Source organism: Buteo buteo, chromosome 1, assembly GCF_964188355.1.
Source record: "Buteo buteo chromosome 1, bButBut1.hap1.1, whole genome shotgun sequence".
Classification (NCBI taxonomy): domain Eukaryota; kingdom Metazoa; phylum Chordata; class Aves; order Accipitriformes; family Accipitridae; genus Buteo; species Buteo buteo.
The window spans coordinates 42880471-42902128 of NC_134171.1; the positions used below are offsets into that span (position 1 = coordinate 42880471).

Below are 21658 nucleotides of genomic sequence, written 5' to 3' on the forward strand. Positions count from 1 at the left end.
CTAAAAACACCACAGGACTTTTTCTTTATTCTAGTGTTAACGTACAACATGAGAAATTTGTGTAATGGTATTCCCTAGAGCTTTTATAGAGACACTTTCAGTTGAGGAAAAAAGAGTTTTATTATGAACTGTAAAGAAAAATCTCAAATTACTTAAGTATTTGTTAGTTTCCACAAACAATTTAAATTGGCATTTTCTTAAGTGCATTGTTTTGTGTGTTTTTGTATGTAGTGAGGAATTATGAGTGAGTTGATTTATTTAGATACGCTTTTTTTCATAAAATGGTGCTGTCAATGACTTCAGCATCACTGCTTTATTGAAATTTCTTCAGTCCATTTTTTATTTGGAATGGCCTGAAAGGATGTTCTATGAAATATTGCTAAGTAAACTAATCTTAAAATTTCTTGATGTTTTAATGTATCATGCGTATATAACCTCGAAGAAGTTTCTTGCTATTCTGTTTAGAATCTGTTGATATCATTTGACCTCTATTCAGGTCCTTTTAATATAAATCTAATCAAAAGAGATCAAGATTAACAAGTGAATAATAGTACTGATACGAGGTAAATAAATGTAGACAGAGAAAGGAGAGGGAGGAAATGAATGCAAAAGGAGACCTCGCTAAGTATAAAGAATTCTAATGGATTCTAACTCACAGCTAACGAAATTTCATGAGAAGGCCATATATAATTGGAATTTCAATTGTATATGAAATAGATTTTCAACTAATAGTAGTTCAGATTAAAGTCGCAGTGAAAGGTAAGATTCAGAAGTCTTTGCAGATAAGTTTGTTCTAACTTTGACAACAGCAATAGTTTGATCTGATTTTTACTTCCAGTAGCTGGAATGGATATGGAATTTTTATTTGGAGTTAGTCAGGCAAAGTATAATTAGTAATAGACTACAACCAGTTGATAATACTAATTGCTCCTAGATTGAGCATGAATACTTGCACACAATTTTTCCAACTGAATCACTAACATGTTTGATTTAGAGATGCTACCTAATCCTAAGAACAACAAAAAAAACTCCAGAGCCAGAAAGCACCTTTTACTAAATGGTGCCAGAGGTGGTTATTCTGTGACACAGCTGTAATGCCTATTTATTTCAGTTTCATCCATGGCTGATGCTGTTGTCCTCTGCTTTACTTAGTCTAAGCTTAAGAGATCTTCCATAGCTGACATCTTCAATATGTTGCAACTATTGCTGAAATCGTGTTCTTAAATGACAGGAAATCAGTCTTCCAGTTTTATATAAATTCTGTCTCAATTTTTATAGTTACTAAGTTACAGTAAAGAGTGGATCTAAATTAGCATCAATTTAAAAACAACAAAAAAAGGGCTTTTTGAAAGATGCTGAAGAGTTCTTTTTCCTTTCTGTTATCATGGAAACATCACACTTCAGTTGTTACTGCTTACTACCCAAATAAAAGCTTCAAGATCACTGAAATACCATTAGTAGGAGACCGTTCTTATGTGTGATTTCTTGCTTACAGAATCTTTTGTTGACAGACCGTACAGGTTAAAACCTTTCCCTACCATCATGTGCAGAGTCCTAAGTTCTGCACTTTGGTTCTTGTTTTTTTGTTTTTTTGTTTAACTCCTCAGCATCATTGTAACTGACTGGTAGCCTCTAAGCAAATCAAAATAATCTGGATAGTTCAAGATTCTATAAAGACTATTCTTTAAAACCTTGGGGTTTAGCAACTATTCAGTTAACATTGCTGTCTGTTGTTGTCAGAACGTTAAGTAATGCGTTCCTGGCATGCTCCATCTCTAGAAAGGTGGTCTGTAGTTATGGCCATTATCTGTCTGCAAGTAGCTCTACTGTTGTAAAAAAACCTCCTTTTTAGTTCCCATCCTTTAATATTCTGTATTGGTAGCACCAGTTGTGGCACTCAGATTCAGCAAGAAGTTTGAGAGCAGGATGTTAGAAAACAACAACATGGTGCTGGCTCAGTTAAAAGTCAGTCTCACTCTGTATCCTGTGGGCAGTGAACACTGGCCGTGAACAGTGCCTGGTGAGACGTATAAGAACAAGGCAAGCGTACGTGACATTACCCTATAATACTCTCCCAGCCTTCATCTTTTTCTGTCTCAATTGCATCAGTTCAGGAAGCATCTTCTTTGGTATTTAGTCATCCTCAATAGATTTCTTGTCCATGAGCTTACCTGATTTCTCCTTGAACCTGTGTAAGATTTTATGATCAGTAAGAAATTTCGCAGGTCTGCTACTTGTTGCAGAAAGCATCAACTTTGTTTATTCTAAACCTTCCTCCTTATATTCAGTTGTACCCCACTTCTTATATTGGTATTATCATTTGCTGCCCTTGTGTGTTTCTCTGCAAAATTACACGTGGTATTCTAGACCTGTCATATTATATCTCGGTTGTCTTTTTATAGGCCGAAGAGCAAGCTTATTTGTTCTTTGTACTGAATCTTTTCAACACTTTTAATTATCCTTGCTGCTCTTCTTTGAACCTTTTTCATTTCTACTACATGGTTTTTGAGGTGTTGGGTTCAGAACTACATAACAGTATTCGAGATGATAGCCTATTGATGTTTGAATGTTCTTTGTCTCGACTCCAATTTTTTTACTCCATTAGGCTGTTTTCCACATTTTATGCTGATTTGATATGCCTGACAGCACACTGTATACATTCTTCCTAGATATCCACATATATAGTAACCTTCCCATCTTGAAAAGCATAGAGAAACTTAAAAACTACAAACATTTTTAAAGGACTGCTTTTTTGACACAAGCTGTCTGAGAAATTGAAGTGAAATTTGGCAACTATACAGAAATCTGAAATAACCTATGCATAAACTATGCTGATGCTCACATTGACTTTCTTCTAGATTCTTAGTTAGCTCATAAATGAGGTAACATGTGCCACCTAGAAGTCAGACTAAATTGCTTTTTTAAAATTCTTGCAGCAATTATGGAAAAAATGTTTGAAAATACTGAATCCAGCCTCATATTCATGTTAGTAATATTAAATTGAATACATAAGGCTGAATATTCATTTAAATTTAAGTTACAGTAAATACTTTTAATTAGATGCTTACTGGGAGTGGCACACTTCTCTGAAAAGTTCTTTCTAGCTTCAGTCGTAAATACTGTTGGCTAACTGTTCAACTTTGTTTAGCTTATTGCAGAAGAATTCAATCACAAAATCTTCCATAAGTTTGGACCACATGCTGCACCAGGTAAGTAAGCATGTAAAGTGCTTTTGCTTTCAGCTCTGGCAAGATAGTGTATGTAACTTTGTTCTTTTATTGGTTTTGGTGTGTTCTTATACCTGATTCTAGAAGTTTCAGGAAAAAAGAGAGGGGAGCTATTTTCCCCCTTCCCCTGGGGAGCTGAATGTATGTAGGGTACAAGTGATGCAAATACAAACTGTGGTCCTGTAATATTTTAGGTGTACTTTTTCGTCTTGCAGTATGCTGTGCTTCCAAAATTTAAGGAGACAGCAAAGACTACAAATACTGGCAATAATTTATGTGTAGTTATTGTACGATTTTTTTTTTTTCCCCTTGCTAATGACAAACGGGTAATGAGAAATACCATTTTTTGTAAAAATGTGGGAGGTTTCATTACAGATTCCAGGATTAAGCCCTGACTTCAGCCCAAAGCAGTAGAATTTCTACTACTGGTAGCAAATTAGATCATGGTTCATTTTGTCAAGATGGTCTTACCTTACTTCATTTTCCTGCATTAGTTTACCCTTTTTTCCCTAGATTTTATTCCCCTTTATTTTATTTCCTTGTAATTACTTGAAGCTGTGGCAAGTACTTCCGTGTCTTTTGATAGTCTTGTGTAAGTGTTTCCTGGCTATCCTGCTGTAGTAAGAGAGCCCTGCTAACACAGAATCAAATCCACAATATCGGCATATTTTCAGGAACTCTGCAGGGAAAACAGTATCCCTGAAGGCCATTGGAGTTCTTCCAGAACTCATCTTCTGCTGACATTAGTGTTGCAGGTTGTAATCCAATGTCGTTAGTAGAGGGAGGCCTGTCTCTCTGTTCCACTGGGAAAACTTCCCTGTGTCCATGACAACTGGATAATAAAAGCATGGCAGCTAAAATAAGCTTCAGTTCTCCAGTTTTAAGTGTTGAGAGTGAAAAGCTCAGGGATTGTGTTTTGCTGTTTCTTATCAAGCATGACATTTAGACACACTGTTTTGGACAACTGGGTATATTGCACTTAGGCATCAGCTCATGTGAATGAAATGTTAGCAGGTCACTCATTTTTCCTCCAGCTTTGCTGTTCCAAGACCTTGGGAATGAGAAATATGGTACACTGGCCAGCCTGGATAGCTGTAAAACACGTCTTTTTTTCTTTTTTAGCTAAAAGGCCAGCTCAAGAACAAATACTGACTTCAGTTGCACCAGCTCAGAAAATTACCAAACCTGCTGCAAAATATGGAGTGCCTTTAGTAATCAGGAAGTCTTGTGATGCAGCTAAGAAGCCTAATGAGAAGAAACCATTGGCTAAATCTAGACAGGTAAGAAGCTAAGTTACTCAAATTGAACTGGTTTGCTCATACCTTATTTAAATGCTATGAAAATACTATGCATTCCTTTTGAAAATGTCTTTTATGTGGACACATACATCTGCAGAGAAAGTAGTAGTAGTTTAAATGCTTGGCTTGCTTCATTATTGATTTTTATTTTTTTTAAGGTTGTTTTAATATAATGATTTTTGGAGGCTGCTCCTTAAGTTTTAATTCCACTGCTGAATTAGATGTGCTTTGCATGTTTTCAGCTCCTTTGTTGGTGTTGCCACTTTTAGAAATATTGGAAGTCTGTCAGGTATACAATATCATTGACACTGGATAAGAATCTTTGCATCTTTCTTCCTTGTTCAAAAATAATCGCAAATTTTCAAAACATAGAAAAGTTTTTTAGTCATTTTCTAATGTGTTGTCAGCGAGAGAAATTGTGTAATTGGAAGAGGAGTTTTCCAGACTTAATTCCATGAGCTAATGAGAAATAGTCTTCTGTATACTTTCATACAGTACTTTTGATCTTCCAGTCATCTTTGTACTCCTTATTACATAAAATTCTTTTTTTCTCTCTCTTTATTCCTTTAATTACTGCATGGCCAGGAGATGTTTATGATACAGCTAGTTTTGAGCTATATGCATGTGCCAGACAACTAGCAACCAAGAAGCTCCCACTTCATCAAGAGAACTAATTCAAATTTTCTTCTGAATAAGTAATATTTTTGTTGTTGTTGCTGTTGTGTTTTTTTTGTGGGGTTTGTGTTTTCTTTCTTTACTTCTCCCCGTGGCACTTTGGGGAACATAATACTGAGATCCCTATCCATCTGTCAAATTTGATAGGTGGTTAGAAAATTATACTTGAGATATAACTTATCCTTGCGGTTCAAAAGTTATTGGAGGTTTAGGGAGAAGCTCATGGATCACACAAGCCTTGTTGGCTTGTGATATACAGTTTGAAAAAGAGAGCAAGAAGAAGGGAATGCACAGACTTCTTGTGTGTCCTTATGAGACCATGAGGTTTTTATGTTTTAAGGCTTGATTGTGCAACCATCTCCTGGTCTGCTGCTCTCTATAATCGAGTTTCACCAGCTAGCACCAATCCAACTTGCATAGAGACTCAAAGAAGCAGGTTAGAGACTGAGGAAATATATTCTCAATGCATGTAAGGAGTCAGTAATGTTGCAATTTTAAGACATTCTTTGTGTGGATTGTACCTAGTGATAAGTGGTAAGATGTAGGATAGAAACTGGCTACAGTAGTAGACATTTTCTTCTCTTTGCTGTTTTTCCAGGGTAGTTTGAGCTTGCAGCTCTCAACTGGCTTTTCAGAGGAGCGTTTAACAATCATCTCCTTTGTTTAGTGATATTATGTTAACTCACTGTAGTTGAACTACATTGACTTAAGTCTCTAAAGGCTTCCATCTTCTGAAATACTCGAATTTAAAGTACTCATTTTGATAGGGTTTTAGGTTGTCAAAATATTAAGTGCTCCGTGTTCTAGTACGATCAGAAAAAAAATGCTTTAAAAGTAACTATAAGTTTTTTGAGAAGATTGGAGTAGGCAGCATCATTTATTATGTATAGCTGCTTCTTTACCAGGCATTCAATAGTGTCTTCATTCTCCTCTTCCATAGGTAACAAGAACCTTGGTTAGAGTTACCCAAGCAAAAGAGCCTAAAGATAACCTAATAAATCTGTTCTCCAAATAAAAGAGAATCTTAATATCTAGGGACCCTCAAAGACTTATAATAGGAAAAGATTGTTATGCAGAATGATATTGCCAGAGAAGAAAAATTAAGACGAAAGAGATTTAAAAATTACTGCCTTCAGCTTTCAAGACAGAGCTTTTAGTAAAGGATGAGCAAATACAGTAGCATGTAATCCTAGATCCTAGCAGTGCTTTTCATTTAAAACCTCCTGAGTAATTAATTATTTTAAACCCCATTTTGCACATACTAAGTTGTGGGTTTAAGATTTCCGTCCCCCCCCTCCACTGATTAGAATTTTTCTCTCATTCTGGCATCATGCTATCTAATTTGAAGTGTCACCTTTTATCTAGGCCTTTCCAACTCCAATGAAGAAAATGGATCCAGGAGAAGAAAGGAGGAAAATGTTTGAGGTATCATAAAATCATCTGTTAATTTTCAAACTAAGCAAAAGCTAAGTCCAGAGCAAGAATGACAAAGTAAAACCTTCAAACCTTTCCTCCTTATCTTTTTTTTGGTAACATTATGTAACAGTGATTTTCTTAAAATTTTTTTTTTTTTAATCTTCGTGGACAGATACCAGCAATTGGAGCACTAACCTATCTTGACAGAGACTTGACAGAATAATGGCTCAATAATAAATGTCAAATTATATGTTTATTTTTCAGGAACCTTCAAAAAAGAAAAGGTTAGAATTGCCTGAAAAAGAAAAACGCCAGAGAGATCAGGTAGACAAGATTCTTGAGACTTTCTTTTTTCACCTTTAGTAATTTTAATGAAATATTTTGTGCTGTGTTACATGTTGCATAAGAATATGGAGTAGTTCAATTTCCCCGTTACTAAACATGTTTAATCCTTACACATTGCAGATCAGTTTACTGAAGGCAGATGAAATGAGAAGATTGGAAAAAGAAAGGGTAAAATATGTTTAAAATGTGTTAATAGTGAAGTTCAATTTTTACTTAGTGATTCCTTGAATTATGTTTTCCTGTATTGTTTTCTCCTTCAGATGGAACGAATAAACAGAGCCAGGGAACAAGGATGGAGGAATGTGCTTGGTTCAGGTGGAAGTGGTGATGTTAAGGTTGGCAGCAGATGCAGAAATGTGGTGTAGTCTGTTCCCCCCACCTTTGGTTATCTGGCATGGTCTTCTCTTTTCAGAAAGATCTGCTCTTGGAGGTCAACTCTTGGGGCTGCCCGTTATTAATCTATGGATAATTTAAGAGAAACTGTATAACAGACTCTTTTCCCTGGCTTTTTGGAGATCATGTGCAATTTTCATTTTTAATACTTCCTAAATTGCTGAATCTCTTCTCTTTCTGCCAGTAATGGTTTTCATGTGCCACTTTCTTTTTGCCACTCCTGCTTTTGCTACTTTTCCTGTGCTGAATCTATGCATGGATAGCTTCTTTTACATTCAAGTTTGTTCTTGAACTCTTTTGTTGAAATCTTCTTCCAGGTTCTCATCATAATGGTCTTCTTCCCCAGTATTAAACACCTGCTTCTAAGTTTTCTTTGTTACTTAGCAACATAAATGTTTATATAAACTGATAAGTTGTTCAGGAGGGGGGTAAAAAATCTTGAGTAAATCTAATTTATTTTTTTTCTGAAAGCAGTAAACTCTTTAGCCATTCACATCTTACATAATTTAATTACATAATTTAATCTGATTCCTATGACAGTTTCTTTTTGCCTGTTTGTGTGTGTCATAGTTTCATGGAAACATAACTGTTCTGGGAAGTAGTCTCATGAAGTTAGTTGAATATAAAGGTCTGGGTACTTTCATCAGACAGAGCCAGTGCAGGAATTTAAGTATTGCTGTGGTGTAAATCTGTCTCATAGTAGAAAATGAATTAAAACACAGCTATTCGTTGTGGTGGTAGTGAATCTTACAAAAATACTTGGCCTAAACATGTTTAGTAGGGTTTTTGTAAACAAGTTCTGACGGAGCAGTAGAGTGAAAATGAATAAAGGTTTTATTTTCTGTTCCTTGTACAAGAATATGAGGAATACACAAGCACTTGACCAGGTTTCAGTAGCTGCTTATTAAATATGTATTATTTCAAAATAGACATCGTCTTTGGATATGTGCCACACATCATATAAGTAAAGCTTAAATATAAAAGCAAACTTAAGCATACTAGACTTTAAAAACTACTAGGTGCTGATTTAATGGAAAGGTCAAAAAACATCATTCGGTTCTTATGCTGTTCTTCTCTCTCTAAGATGAAACTGGCAGACACCAATACAAGCTTCCATACAACTCAATATATAAGCATCATCACATTTAGATGAGAGCTATGTATGTTCCTGAAAACTATCATGTTTCTGATTAACTTTAAGAGTTTTATTGCAAGGTCCTTAGACACTGCAAATGTGTAAAGTGTTCCGTTGTAGCTACAGCTGCATTGTTATCAGTATTCTCAGTCATCTAGGGAAACTGAGGTTCAGTGGCTGTGTATCTTTTCACTAAGTGTCGCTGGTGTCAAATGTCATGGCAGACATGCTTTAAAATTCATTAAAATGTCTTCTCCAAATTGGATAGTTTAGTACAAATCTTACTGCAGGCTGCTAGGTTATCATTGCTCCAGGTTTCCATATACTATTATAGTATTCTTGACTTAATTATCCTTTTGCTTTCTCCAACATGAAAACAGTGTGTCCAGCAACTCTCTGACGATGCTGTTGAATAGCATTGTTCAAGCTTTCTGGTAGTGCAAGCCATATAGTCTCTTATGAAGGCACAGCAGGGTCATGCACTGCATGATTTTCTCCTCCTGTTGTCTTTTTGGGTTGGTTGCTGGCACCTGTTTCTGAGGGAAAATAGGGAAAGAGGTGGCAAGGATTTGGCTTTGGGTTTGTGGTTCTAGCAGGGGCTGTAACTGTTCTGCAGACTGTTGATGAGCACCTGCTTCATAGTATTTGGCTAGTGATTGATCATACTATTTCTCTAGATAATCCTATTGAAAACTGAGCTCTGTAGGTGAAACCTTGAATAGTGTCTAAAGCAAGACTTTTCCTTCTATTTGTAGAAACTATGGTCTTGTATAGTAAATTATTTTTATTCGGATGAACAGCATACCTGCATATTTATTTGAATGCCTGGATAAATCTTTCAGTATTTTATCATATGGATTATGGGGAGCTATTGATGGGTGTTGAGCAACTGAAACTGAGAATGTGAGTTAAATTCCATTGTCATATACAATCTGTTCAAGAACTTCTAGGGAGGCAATCTTAAACCTGCCACATCTGCACTCACCTATTTGAATTTGTTTAAAATACTTAAGACCACTCTGAAAGGACCATTGACACCATTGTAAAAACAAATTCCATAGATGCACTACCATGGGCTACTTGACTGCTTCCGCCAGATGTAACGGGAATGTTTATGCATGTGCTGACAACCTTAACCTTATTTTGCCAGTTTCACATTTTCTGCATCCATCCTTGGCTACTACTGTACACAGCTGCTTGCAACATTTTTTCTTATTATTTTCACATGAAGGTTCTGTAGGAATTTTAATTCTTTGAGAATGACAGAGATAATTCACATAAAGCAGTAGCTTGTGGTAGATGTTCCCCTGATCTGAGCTTTAGTAGGGAAACATCTAATTCTTGTGATGAAACTAAAGTATAGATTGGTAACAATGGGGAATCTCAGATAAATCTGCACTTAATACCATTCAGTAACCTTAGAAGTGTGCTTAACTGTTTCCAGCTTCATGAAAAAATGGCTGTTTGGCTACAAAACACTCATTAGTACTTCAGTTAGTAGTGTATCACTTCTAGCTTTTGCGCTAAAACTTAGATTTTTTTGCTGTGTAGAACAACTATCTCCACTTATGCTTCAATGGATTTGTTACCAATAACTTCTACAATGTGTGACAGATGCCTCAAGTATAACTAGATTATTGTCAGAGGGAGGTAAAATGGTGTGTTATTCTGAAGTGCTAACAGAAAAATAAGTTTTTAATTTATCTATCTTGTAGTTCATTAAAATAGGGGCGTGCCAGGAATAAAACTAGGACCAATTCAGAATTGTTGCAGGAGATATTAATGCTTTTATTCTGCTGAAGAGGTGAAAATTGGAAGCGCTTGTTAAAATCAGTATTTGAGATTTCCACCCTACCCCTTCTGATTTCCAGGCACCATATTATGGCGGTGGAGGTGGTGTTGGTCCTTTTCCCGTGTCTTCCAGAGGACAATATGAACACTATCATGCTATTTTTGACCAGATGCAACAGCAAAAGGAAAACATTAGAGTAGCTGAAGAGAGGGAAGCCAAATTGAGGGCGAAAGTACAAGGCCGAGAAGTTGTTGAAAGGTATGGCTACCTTCCATTAGAAGTTGCATGTGGTCTGCTTTAGATGAAAGTAATGAAAGTTGCTGTACATATTTATCTACAGAGGAATTCCACCTGGAATACGTCCAGGAGTTCCTAAGGGGCCTGCAGGTCATCACCATTTACCTGATGCTGGTGCAGTTAGGAAAAAAATGAAAAGATTGAAGGAGGTGTCTAAACAAGCCAATGCAAACAGGTTGGACTATGATAATCCGTAAATCTGTCCCTACATGTTAGATTCTTGTTCTGTGTCTTGTTTTATTTAGTAGTTGGATATGTCTCAAAACCACTTTTATCCATTGGTACTGTGCCATCTGTTTGTGCGTTAGTCCTTTGCAGACCACAGTTCTTTTAGAACCAATGGAAACCTTGGCTTCCCTAATAGTGGAAAAAATGGATTACTAACATCTGTAACTAAACTAGATTTCAGCCAAAATTCTTGGCTTAATGCAGTTGCAGATAACATTATAAGCCTCCTCCTTTGCTTTTTTCATAGTTCCACTTTTTGTGTTACCTGCGAAGATGCTTACTTCTCCTGTCATGTCATTCTGACTGCCTTCTCTACATCTAAGTGTTTGACTCTCTAGCACAGGAGAGTGTCTAGAATGCTCCCAGAATTGTTAGCTCCTGTTTATTCATCAGTAGAAAACTTGTAGGAGCTTTCTTCGTCAAGATGTGAATGTCAGGTGTTCTAATGGTGTGCAACTTCTAATTCAGTGATGCTTATTCTTTTCAATTAATATAAACTAAGTATTTTATATGTAAAGGATTGTAAACAAGTACTGATTTTTTTGTTTTGGTTTGGTTTACTCTTTCAAGTAGCTTCTTCAAAGCTACTTTGCTGTCCTTCAGATCTGTTAGTATTGCCCAAAGAACTGTGCCCACACTTGTGAGCAGCAAATGGGGAAATAGCTTTTTTCCTAGAAGTTTAGTATGTGAGCATTGCTAACCAACTTTCATAGAGGGACAAATTTTCTCATGTATTACTTAAACTTCTGCAGATCCAATGATGTGTCCCATGGAGGAAGAAATAAATGGAGCTAATGTGAGAAAAAGGAAGTGGCCAAAGAAAACATTGTCTAAACTAATTTTTTTCAGTTTTATGTTTTAATATGATATATTTTGCCTTTGTAGATTTTTTCTATTTTAAAATTTGCAGCAATAACATAACATGTTTAACACTGATGTTACAATTTTGCAAGCTACAAGGTATATTTTATTTTCTTTATGGTAATTTGGGCTGTTGTGAGCTAATTAAAATTCCTCCTGGTACAACCAAGTAGTGGAAAGTGTATTTTCCCAACTGATGTACATGTGTACTTCCATCCTCCTCTGTTTATTCTCAATGCATTGCACAAAGTTCCACAATCCCCAAATCTTGCCTAGATCAGGAAACACTGCCTCGCACATTTGACAATATTAAATGATACTAGGCTACCCTGCGTAAACTGTTTTAAATGTGTTAAAATTGAAAGGAACTATAGTAGAGGGCTGCAAATTATGAATAACATGGAGATCACGAAGAGAAGCTGGTTCAGTATTTCTCAAATACATGAACTTGGAAGCATTCATTGAAAACACTGTGCAGAAGTTTCAAAATAGGTAGAGACTTTTTTTTCTATTTATAAACTGGGTTACCTTTAGCCTTAAATTGAGGTGCTGTTTCTTAGCATTTAAAATGTAGTAAGTATTTGTACTTCATTATCTAGAAGGAATTTTATTATCATAGCTAGCCTAACAGTATTTCTCTCCTGCACTTTATCCTTTCAGCTGGAGGTGAAATATAAAGATAAGTGTTCAGATGTTTGGCTTAAACAAAGAATTTAAATAATGGCAACTTTCTTAAGGATAGGTAATTTAGAATGTATATTAAAGAAGTTGAGAAATCCTCAAGTTGCAGTTTTTTGATTACATTACCACAACTAACATGAAGCTAAGTATATTCAACTTCAACAATCTTTAAAAATTGTCTCTTGGACAGAAATGCAGCCCAGAAGTAATCTAGTTGAAATGTTTTAGCAAAATGAGTCACTCGGCTTTAGAGTAGGGAAAACCATTTTCATAAAATTTAGTTGAAATAGGTTTTTTCTGTGAATTCGGTTTGAGACAAACAGGTTTGGCTTTTTTTGCTTGGGAAGCACCTCTCCTCCAATGCTGTAAACTAAACTTCAGCTATATGACACAAGTTTGGACATATTTCACTATCCACCAGTTCATATGTAATGAACAGTTACAGTAAAAGTCTTGTAGTGAGTCAAATATGTGTATAGAAAGATTATCAGGTGTTTGTTTCTTTATCAGTAACACCTACATGGATCGTCTTGCCTTTTCAGAGCAGCTACAGCGTTTGTTTTATTGTATCACAGTAGTTTTATCTCAGTCTTCCTCTTAATGAATTGTAGCATATGGAAATATTTCATTTCCTTGTTGCTTGGGGGTGGGGGATGAGGGGAGAGAAAAAACAAGTTGCAAGGATGTTTAGTGTGCGAATTAATTTATGAATTACTAGCAATAGCTCTTGTATTGTGAAATGATTCTTTCTTTAACTGTCTCAGCCTGATGAGTTACTGCTATCAGCTTATTCCAATTTCTTTCTGCCTGTTGCTGGACCCACAATAGTCCTCAGTCAAATGAGGCTAGGGGAACCCTGGAAAGGGGATTGCCTCATCATTCTGCCATTTGTTAGAATATCTTACACCATTTCTCAGTGGTTTTTGGATTTTGTTTTTTGGGGTTTTTTTTGTTTTTTATAGAGAGCTGCTTCTGAGTCCACTTCTAACCAGTTTGTCAGAAACTGGTTCCTCTACAAAGTGATCATATGTATGTACTAGGAGACTTGCCAGATACTCACTTATGGTAACTTGAACATAGCCTTCTTTGTCTACCCAAGCAGGTCCCTGACCTGGGGTGGAACGTGAAAAAAACATCTTGTTCTGGCTAATTCTAAGGTAGGAAAATTCCTTCACAGTCCCTTTAAAAACAAAAATCCCCCAAGATCCCCCAAAAGGAGTTGCCAGAACACTCTGAGAATACTAACACTGTACTAATTGTTTAAGTGGTAGAAGCTCTTACTCCAAACATAGTCTTGAAAGACTGCTGCAGTATTGACTTTACTGACTGGCTCATGTAATGAGTTCTTGCTCATCTCTGAAGGGAAACTTTGAAGGAGTCTTCTTTTTCACAAATGATGGCAATAATGAAACAAGTTGAGACATTTTCAGAAATAATCACATTAAGATTGTGTTTTGATGTTCATTTTTGTTTTGATGACCAGGATCTGGAAGGACAACATGATGTTTTGTTTTTGTTGGGTGGTGGTTTGTTTTTTTAAGTTGTTCTTTTAACTTAGTTAAGCCTATTTTCCTTCGTTTCGTGGAAGTCTGACTTGTATTTTGGCTGATGGAAGGCATTTTTTGAAGATGCCTTGCTCATAGAAAGTTACTTTTTTCATGTGTGTCCTAGTTAGAATAAATGCAGGGGGGGGTTCTGAGTGTCATATTTCAGAGACTTTCATTTTGCTATGTGTTGCAATTACTCAGGCAAAAAGGATGGATAGCTGCAGATAGAGCAAAGCAAGTTGAAGAATTCTGGCAACGAAAGAGAGAAGCCATGGAAAACAAAGCCCGAGCTGAGGGACACATGGTATGGAATCTGGTCTTCCTATGTATATTACTGTTTCAGCATGCTTTATGAATCTTTGAAGTAGCATCATAACCATGAAATGCTGGCTAAATATTTTCCTTAACTATTTAAAAAAAAAAGAGAGAATGGGAGGTAGGTTTTTTGCATTTTGTTACTGTTTATGTTAAAATGTAACAGAATTGTGCAATACGTTTCTCATGACTGTAAATTTGTTAATAAAGGAAAATACCTTTTTTTGCATGTGTCTAACTTGATATTATGAATTTTAGAACATTCATTGACACTTTTTTCTGTTCATAGCTTTAAAGTTTTGGTTAAAATTAAACTTTATATATTATTCAGTAGCTTGAACCTAAAATGAAGTTTGATTAAACAGATACAGCTAATGATCAGATACAGTAGTGTGTTCTACAAAACCACATTCTGCTTATTGAGAAGGTGTTATAAAGACGTCTATCTCTGTCAAGTTTAATGTTTCTAAAATCTTTACTCTCTAGAGATCAACTAGTGGACAGTGTCACAAAATGTTCTTTGTTTTTTATGCTTGCAGTTCTAAATTCAGTATTCCTTTAGGAAGTTTGTTTCACAGTAAAGATATCTTGGAAATGATTCAATTGCACTAGAACTTTGTGTGATTGAACTGTGTGTTTTCATAATGTGGAGAGTTTTGCTTTTTGAGTGCTTCTACACACTATTCATACACAACCAAGTCCCAATACCACTGTCAGCTGCTGAAATTAAACTGACCATTCTGGCATTGCAGTGAGATGAGACCAACTGCAGATTTACAGAAGCATCTCCTGACTTATATCTGATTATCAGATCATGATTTACAACCAGGTCTTTGTTTCAGGGATTATTTCACTTACAGTAAGCAATTCTTAGATACTTTGATTCACTGCTTTGATGGTGAAGTATCCTTAGATTAGTGTGTATGTTTTAAAGCATGAGTCTTCCACTTTAAAATTATAGTTCTTTTTTTTAAAATAATTCTTGTTAAGACTGCCTCTTCTTAGACAAGTCCTCAGTAGTACCTGCTTCCATTTTGGTTTTGACTTTGTTGGTATTACTATAAAGTTATGAGATCAAGTAATGCAAGATACTCAAGTATTCAGGTTAGTGTTTCTCTAATGTATTCAACTGAGCCCAAATGTTTTATTCTTAACTGGCTGCCTTAATAAAACAGGGAGGTTACTGAACCGTTGTAAAAGTAACTTCCAGATGTTTAAGACTTATAACTTGAAGCCAGGGTTCCAAATTCATGTACTATCATTGCCATTGATAGCAGAAGTTCTCAGCAGCTTCCGTCTATTCATGCAGGAAAATAATTTGACTAGCTGGCAGGAGTGCTCATATAGGGATGGGACTATTGTCCAGACTGTGATGATCTGAGAGGAGAAATCAGTAGGAATCATCATCTAATTTGCAGCTCTTTGTCATATAAAGACTTGTAAGTCAAATGACTCTCACTAATTTACCCAGCTCCTGTTAAATATAGTTGCTGTCATTTTAATTTTCAGGTGATGGTCTAAAGTTTGACTCAGTAGTTGAGTTGATACTTTCAGTCATCTCTTTAAGACAGCTGCTGGCCTAATTTGCTACTTCACTGTAGCTGTGTGGCATTGCAAAACATTGAGTCCTGGTCTTTGAAAATTTTACTGGAGGCAGATGAGTAAAAGTTAACAATCTACAGAAAGAAAATCAATTTTCAAAAATCTTGCTTCCAGTTTCTTTCTTGTTTAAGAGCAGTGATATAAATCTCCATCAGTTTGATGAAAATATGTAAACTAACTTAAATGCTAGAATGAAGAATAGTGAGATGACTTGAATAGTGCCAGTTAGCTTTTGTAAAGCTCAGGAACATGCATAAAAAAGTTGAAAATAAAACCAATTTTCTGAAAAGGTGAATATGGAAAATACTCCTTTCCATTTTGTATGAATTAATTCTGGCTTTGGCTTGAGCATTCATGCAGTCCTCGTGAATGTACGTGTACTTATCTGCAGGATGGTTCTAATTTGTTCTCTGATCCCCCAGTCACTAAACCACAGAAGTGCAGAAATGTGCTGTTTCCTTGAGTTACTGATTTTTTGCTCAATCTGAGAGATTTAGCCAGAATACTTGGATTCCATCATCCCTATCAAGAACTTTAACTGGAGTATTTACTTTACCAATGGTTCTCTACACTCAAGCTTGAGAAACCTAAAGCCCTAGTATTTTATAAGGCAGAAGGTCCATGTAACTATAACATGTATGTTTACTGTCTTTATTATATGTTGAGTTAACAAATTAAGATATTTTTAACCTGTTCAGCAGAGGCTTATCGTATATCACGAACAAAATAATTTAAATATTTTGCATTTTAATCCAAGCAGGAAACCTGGAATTAAATGATTCTTGTACTGTTTTGTATTGGACTTCCTTAAAGGTTGAATCCTTTTGGTGACAGGACACGGAGTACATCACGCTAACCAAGAGTATATGCTGTGAATGCAAATCCATTAGGCATTTAACACAGCTTGCTAGATGTAATATGTATATTTAAGTATTTTATTAGGTTTTTGAGTTTGCTACTTGTAGCATATTTTTTAAAAAGTCGTCATTGTGGAAAAAGCTTAATCTAAGAACATAAAGATTCCACTTTTATTTTAGTCTTGGCTCAAAAGTGGCAGAAATGCCAACTCTGTGGCACAATTTGTATATAATCCAGATGTAGTAAAAACTCATGCGCATCAGAATTTAGGCTTTCTAACATAGCAGGAGAAGATAAGAATTTCAGGGAGAATGCAACTATATTCCTAAAACTCTAGTGTCGCTCTTTGGCTACTCAGGATCTTTAGTTACTACTGTCATTATGTTTTGTGTAAGTGAAAAGGGTTTATCAGTTAACTTCAGAACAACTGCAGATCGTTGATGGATTTGGTTTCTTATAAGTGAACACTTATTGGATAAAGCAGATAATTTTACTGCCCCAGCCACCTTAAATTTGATACCATTAAATGGCAAACAGGGTACACTGCAAAACGTGGCAGATACCTATGGAAGCAGGCCCATTTCTGCAAGAGGAAGGAAATCCAGAAACAAGGAGGAAGAGGTATGCTTGCCGCATGTTTGCCACTTTGCTCATCACACAAATAGCACTATTTTGACCTTGATTGTGCCTAGTTTCCCTGCATGGATCATCTGTGGAACAAAATAAAAGGACTTTATAAATTCCTAGGAAATAATTTACTGTACAAAGTTCTAGAGTTTGGGTGTGTTTGTTGTGATCTGTTTGTTTTGTTTAATAATCAAAATAATAGTTGTCTACATCAGTCTGTCTCAGAGAAGTTCTTGAATGTGCATACATATAGATATGACTCTGTATATCTTAGTTCTGTGGTGATGAATATAACTACTCCTAGCCTTCAATGATATAAAATGTAATGATAGGTTAATACTGGGAAACATGTGCTCCAGTTGTCTTTATTTTCATTAGATGAGAGTTTTTCTGGAGATTAGTAAATGCTAATATAGTGATAGTAATAGTGTGGAGGGTTTTTTTCACCCATCTTATTTTTTTGTGGAATCTTACGTATTTTAAATTAACCATACTAGAGACAGTTTCAGTATAACTGAAACGTATTTCCTTTCTTTGCCTTAGGAATATTTGGCAAGATTAAGACAGATCCGGCTACAAAACTTTAATGAACGTCAACAGATTAGAGCAAAACTTCGTGGAGAGAAGGTTGGTTTGAAAAATAATCTTAAATACTTACAGAAGTTGGCTGTGGGATGTATTCTTCTATCCCTGCGGGAAGACTTTTCTCATAGGCAGTTTTATATATAGACGTACATTTTTGACATTTAACTCTGTTCCACAGTGTACTTCCATCTCTTCCAGAATATGAAAAATCTGTTTGTTGTTTCAGTGCTAGGGGTGCAGCTTCAGTACCTGTAAACTAACAATCTTTTAAAAACAAGACAACGTAAGGTCACATCTGAACTTGACATGTAAATTTCTCATCAAGCACTAGCATGTTTATTTGCTTTAGTTAATAGAAACTTCTCCAGAAGTCACTTTCTGACAACGCTCACATAGAATACGTGCAAAGCAACTATTTTCATACATTCTGTAGGTGTGTATGAAAGTTAGAAATTCCTGGCATTAGCTTAATGTAATCAATACACTTTTTTCAAACATCACTCTTCCAAATGTTGTGGTTTAACCCTAGCCAGCAACTAAGCACCGTGCAGCCACTTCCTCCCCACCCAGTGGGATGGGGGAGAGAATCGGGGGGGGGAAAAATGTAAAACTCATGGGTTGAGATAAAGACCCTTTAATAGGACAGAAAGGAAGAAAATAATAATGATAACGACGATGATGATGATGATAATAATAATATTACAATAATAATACTGAAAGAGTTGGAATATACAAAACAAGTGATGCACAGTGCAATTGCTCACCACTTGCTGACTGATGCCCAGTTAGTTCCCAAGCAGCGATCCACCCCCCTGGCCAACTCCTCCCAGTTTATATACTGGGCACGATGTCACACGATATGGAATACTCCTTTGGCCAGTTTGGGTCAGCTGCCCTGGCTGTGTCACCTCCCAACTTCTTGTGCCCCTCCAGCCTTCTTGCTGGCTGGGCATGAATGAGAAGCTGAAAAGTCCTTGAGTTAGTCTAAATACTACTCAGCACCAACTGAAAACATCAGTGCGTATCAACATTCTTCTCATACTAAATCCAAAACATAACACTATACCAGCTACTAGAAAGGAAATTAACTCTATCCCAGCTGAAATCAGAACACCAAAATATGTTTGTAATACAACAAAACCAAAATAATATGTTCATAAAGTAGATTCAGAACGAACGCATCTTAAGGTGTCAAATGAATAGTCCAAGACACCCTTGGAAGCAATCCATTTATTTGCTTAAAAAAAGTTTCATTTGAGAGGTAATCTATGTCGTAAATACGGTCTGGAGTTTGTTTCCATTTTTTTCATTAACCTCCTGTGTGATCTTGTACTCCCGTTTGTTCTTTCCCTTCCTGTCCGCTTGTCTTAATAGAGTGTTTGGGTTTCCTCAAGTGATTACCTGCCTATGTATTCACATTGTACTTTGTGATTTAAAACTATAGAAACGTTCCTGTCCCACCTCTCCCTTTAAGCACCCATATTAAGTGCTTTCATGCATATTACATATAGTGAGTGGACATAAAGGCAAGAGTATGCCCAGTACCATTCAGTTTCTTTGGACCACTGTCCCAGCTAAAGTATTCCATATTGTTGTAGGTTTGGGTTGTTGGTTTTTTAATGCTAAAATATTCTATTTTTTTCTCTGTATTAGTGACTTCTTTTGAATTGTTTTTTTTGTTTTCTTTAACCTTGATTGCATCTCACTGGCGAGACGCAGCAGAGCCAAATTCAATCCCTTGATTGAGGTGCAAAACTTCTTTAGTGTATTGAAGAGGAACCCATGCCCCTTAAATATAAAATGAATGATCCAGGGCAAAAGTTATGTATGTTTCTACCTGAGAAGACTATGCAAACTTTATAAGATGGGCTAGTGGCTAAGTCTGGCATAGGACCAACATGGGCTGTTCTTTTAAGTTTGTCTTAAAGAGCATGAGGAAAATCAAGGTCTTGTATGAAGTTACTGTAGAGGCTGGTCAGTGAAGTTTATCACTAGCACTGACACATAAAATGCTAAACTGATGCACCATAAGCCCATTCTATCTTAATTGCATTTGGTGCTAATTTCACTCATAACTCTGTCTCCTCTGCTGTTTTGGACAAGCTTCAAAACTGCTGCAGTGGGACTAGTCATCTCCATGTACAGCCCTATGAAATCTCACTGTGTCTCCTGAGTACCCTTAGAACACTGAGGACAGTGCTAAAATGTTACCAGTATAGAGCCATTGCTGTACTGCGCCATTTCTTTCAGTTTTTTCACTGAGCAGCTGCAATACTTTTCAAAATTAGGAGGACCCACACTCTACCTGCAGTATGGTTAACTGCAGAAATAAAGGTACTCTCCAGAAACCTTTTCTCTGGAGGCCAAGGCTGCTTGTGCTAGTAAAATCAAACAAAAGTACTGTTACTGTGACCATGACGTTAACTCTCGGTATAGGTTATTAGGCATATCAGGAAACTATCTTCCTTTCCCAGTGGCTGTACTTTACCTGGGGTAGTGTTGTATGTCCCAGAAGGTATGCCACCTACAAAGGAACAGAGAAGAGATTAATATTTTTCCAGGAAGTGGGCTTAAACTAATTTTCAGAATTCAGAGACCACGTTTAAGGGGTTTTTTTCTTGGTGACCTGCGGATGCAAACTTTCGTATGGAGGTTCACTTCTAGAGGAACACCATCTCAGACCAAATCTTCTCACAGATATGTCTGTTTCCTTATGTTGATTAACAATTTTATATCTATCACTACTGCATAGTATCCTATTTTATATACAATAAATGAATATATGTATTCATTCCTTTGCCTATGAAGAGTGCCAAATTATTTTTCTGAAGTTTTTCTATCTCCAGTGTTCTTTTCAGTCACCTTTTTTTCCTGTTAGTTGACTGAAGCCAAGGTGGGCATGACCTTATTTTTTTTTTATTTTCACTTAAAAAGATTACCTAAAATTCTTGATTGTGTTTTGCCAAATTATTTCTAATAATAGTCTTTTTCTTATACTGTAAGAAGCCTACTAAACAGGCCTTCTAAATCATTTATTTTAAATCAAAGTTCTGCACAAGTTGGTCAGGAACAATAAAAGGCTCCTGTCAGAACCTTTTCACATAGCTCTCAGTCTGTTCTCTAAACAGGAATATACAGAGGCCATGGAAAGAAGTAAGAGAGATTGAAAACAGAGATTTTGGAGGTAGACCTTATATATTCTTACTTGTTACCATTTCCCCCCTCACCCATTCCACCTTCTTTGGAGCACATACAGTGGAAGAGACTGGAATTCTAGAGCATCGAACCTTTCTTGTATACTTTACCTGCAGAGCATGCAACAGTGATGAGGGGTGGCAGGTGAGAGCTCAGCATCATTAGGTCACTTCCCTTGCAACAGTAGGCACATTACTTTGTTCCTGGCTTGTAAAAGCTTCATATCTTTTAAAACTGAAAAACCTCCCCAAAATGAAACAGAACCCCCTACAAATCTCAAAGATTAAGTTCCGTCCAAGTAGACATTACATTTGAGTGGGGAGCTACCTAGTGAAATTATGACCCACGTTAGTCATAGTCAGTCTAAATGATCCAAGTAGTCACATCCCTCAGCTTTTACATATGTGAATTAGTGATAATTCTCTAAGGACTCTTACTTTGCAGAATGAAGCTGCCAGTTCTGATCGACAAGAATCAAGTGAGGAAGCAGAACTGAAACGCAAAAAGATAGAAGCACAGAAGGTAATTGTGGGGAGGGAGGAGATGTAACTTACTGTTTTCAGATTTGTTTCATATCTCAT

General features: G+C 36.2%; 1 protein-coding gene across 16 annotated transcripts in view; it reads left to right on the forward strand.

Moving 5' to 3' along the window:
- The window catches only part of NEK1 (NIMA related kinase 1), a 52432-nt gene that overhangs the window by 12461 nt on the left and 18313 nt on the right, over window positions 1-21658 (forward strand). For 5 of the 16 annotated variants that reach the window (XM_075028556.1, XM_075028565.1, XM_075028527.1 and 2 more), the window contains 12 exons: window positions 3149-3209; window positions 4350-4507; window positions 6566-6625; window positions 6881-6940; window positions 7082-7129; window positions 7222-7296; window positions 10361-10539; window positions 10622-10753; window positions 14097-14199; window positions 17208-17291; window positions 17841-17924; window positions 21522-21599. In XM_075028556.1, the coding sequence (XP_074884657.1) occupies window positions 3149-3209; window positions 4350-4507; window positions 6566-6625; window positions 6881-6940; window positions 7082-7129; window positions 7222-7296; window positions 10361-10539; window positions 10622-10753; window positions 14097-14199; window positions 17208-17291; window positions 17841-17924; window positions 21522-21599 (1122 nt within the window). Of the gene's footprint in view, window positions 1-3148; window positions 3210-4349; window positions 4508-6565; window positions 6626-6880; window positions 6941-7081; window positions 7130-7221; window positions 7297-10360; window positions 10540-10621; window positions 10754-11558; window positions 14200-17207; window positions 17292-17840; window positions 17925-21521; window positions 21601-21658 lie in introns of those variants that run through there. The other 11 variants (XM_075028576.1, XM_075028585.1, XM_075028594.1 and 8 more) reach the window with 11 other exon arrangements.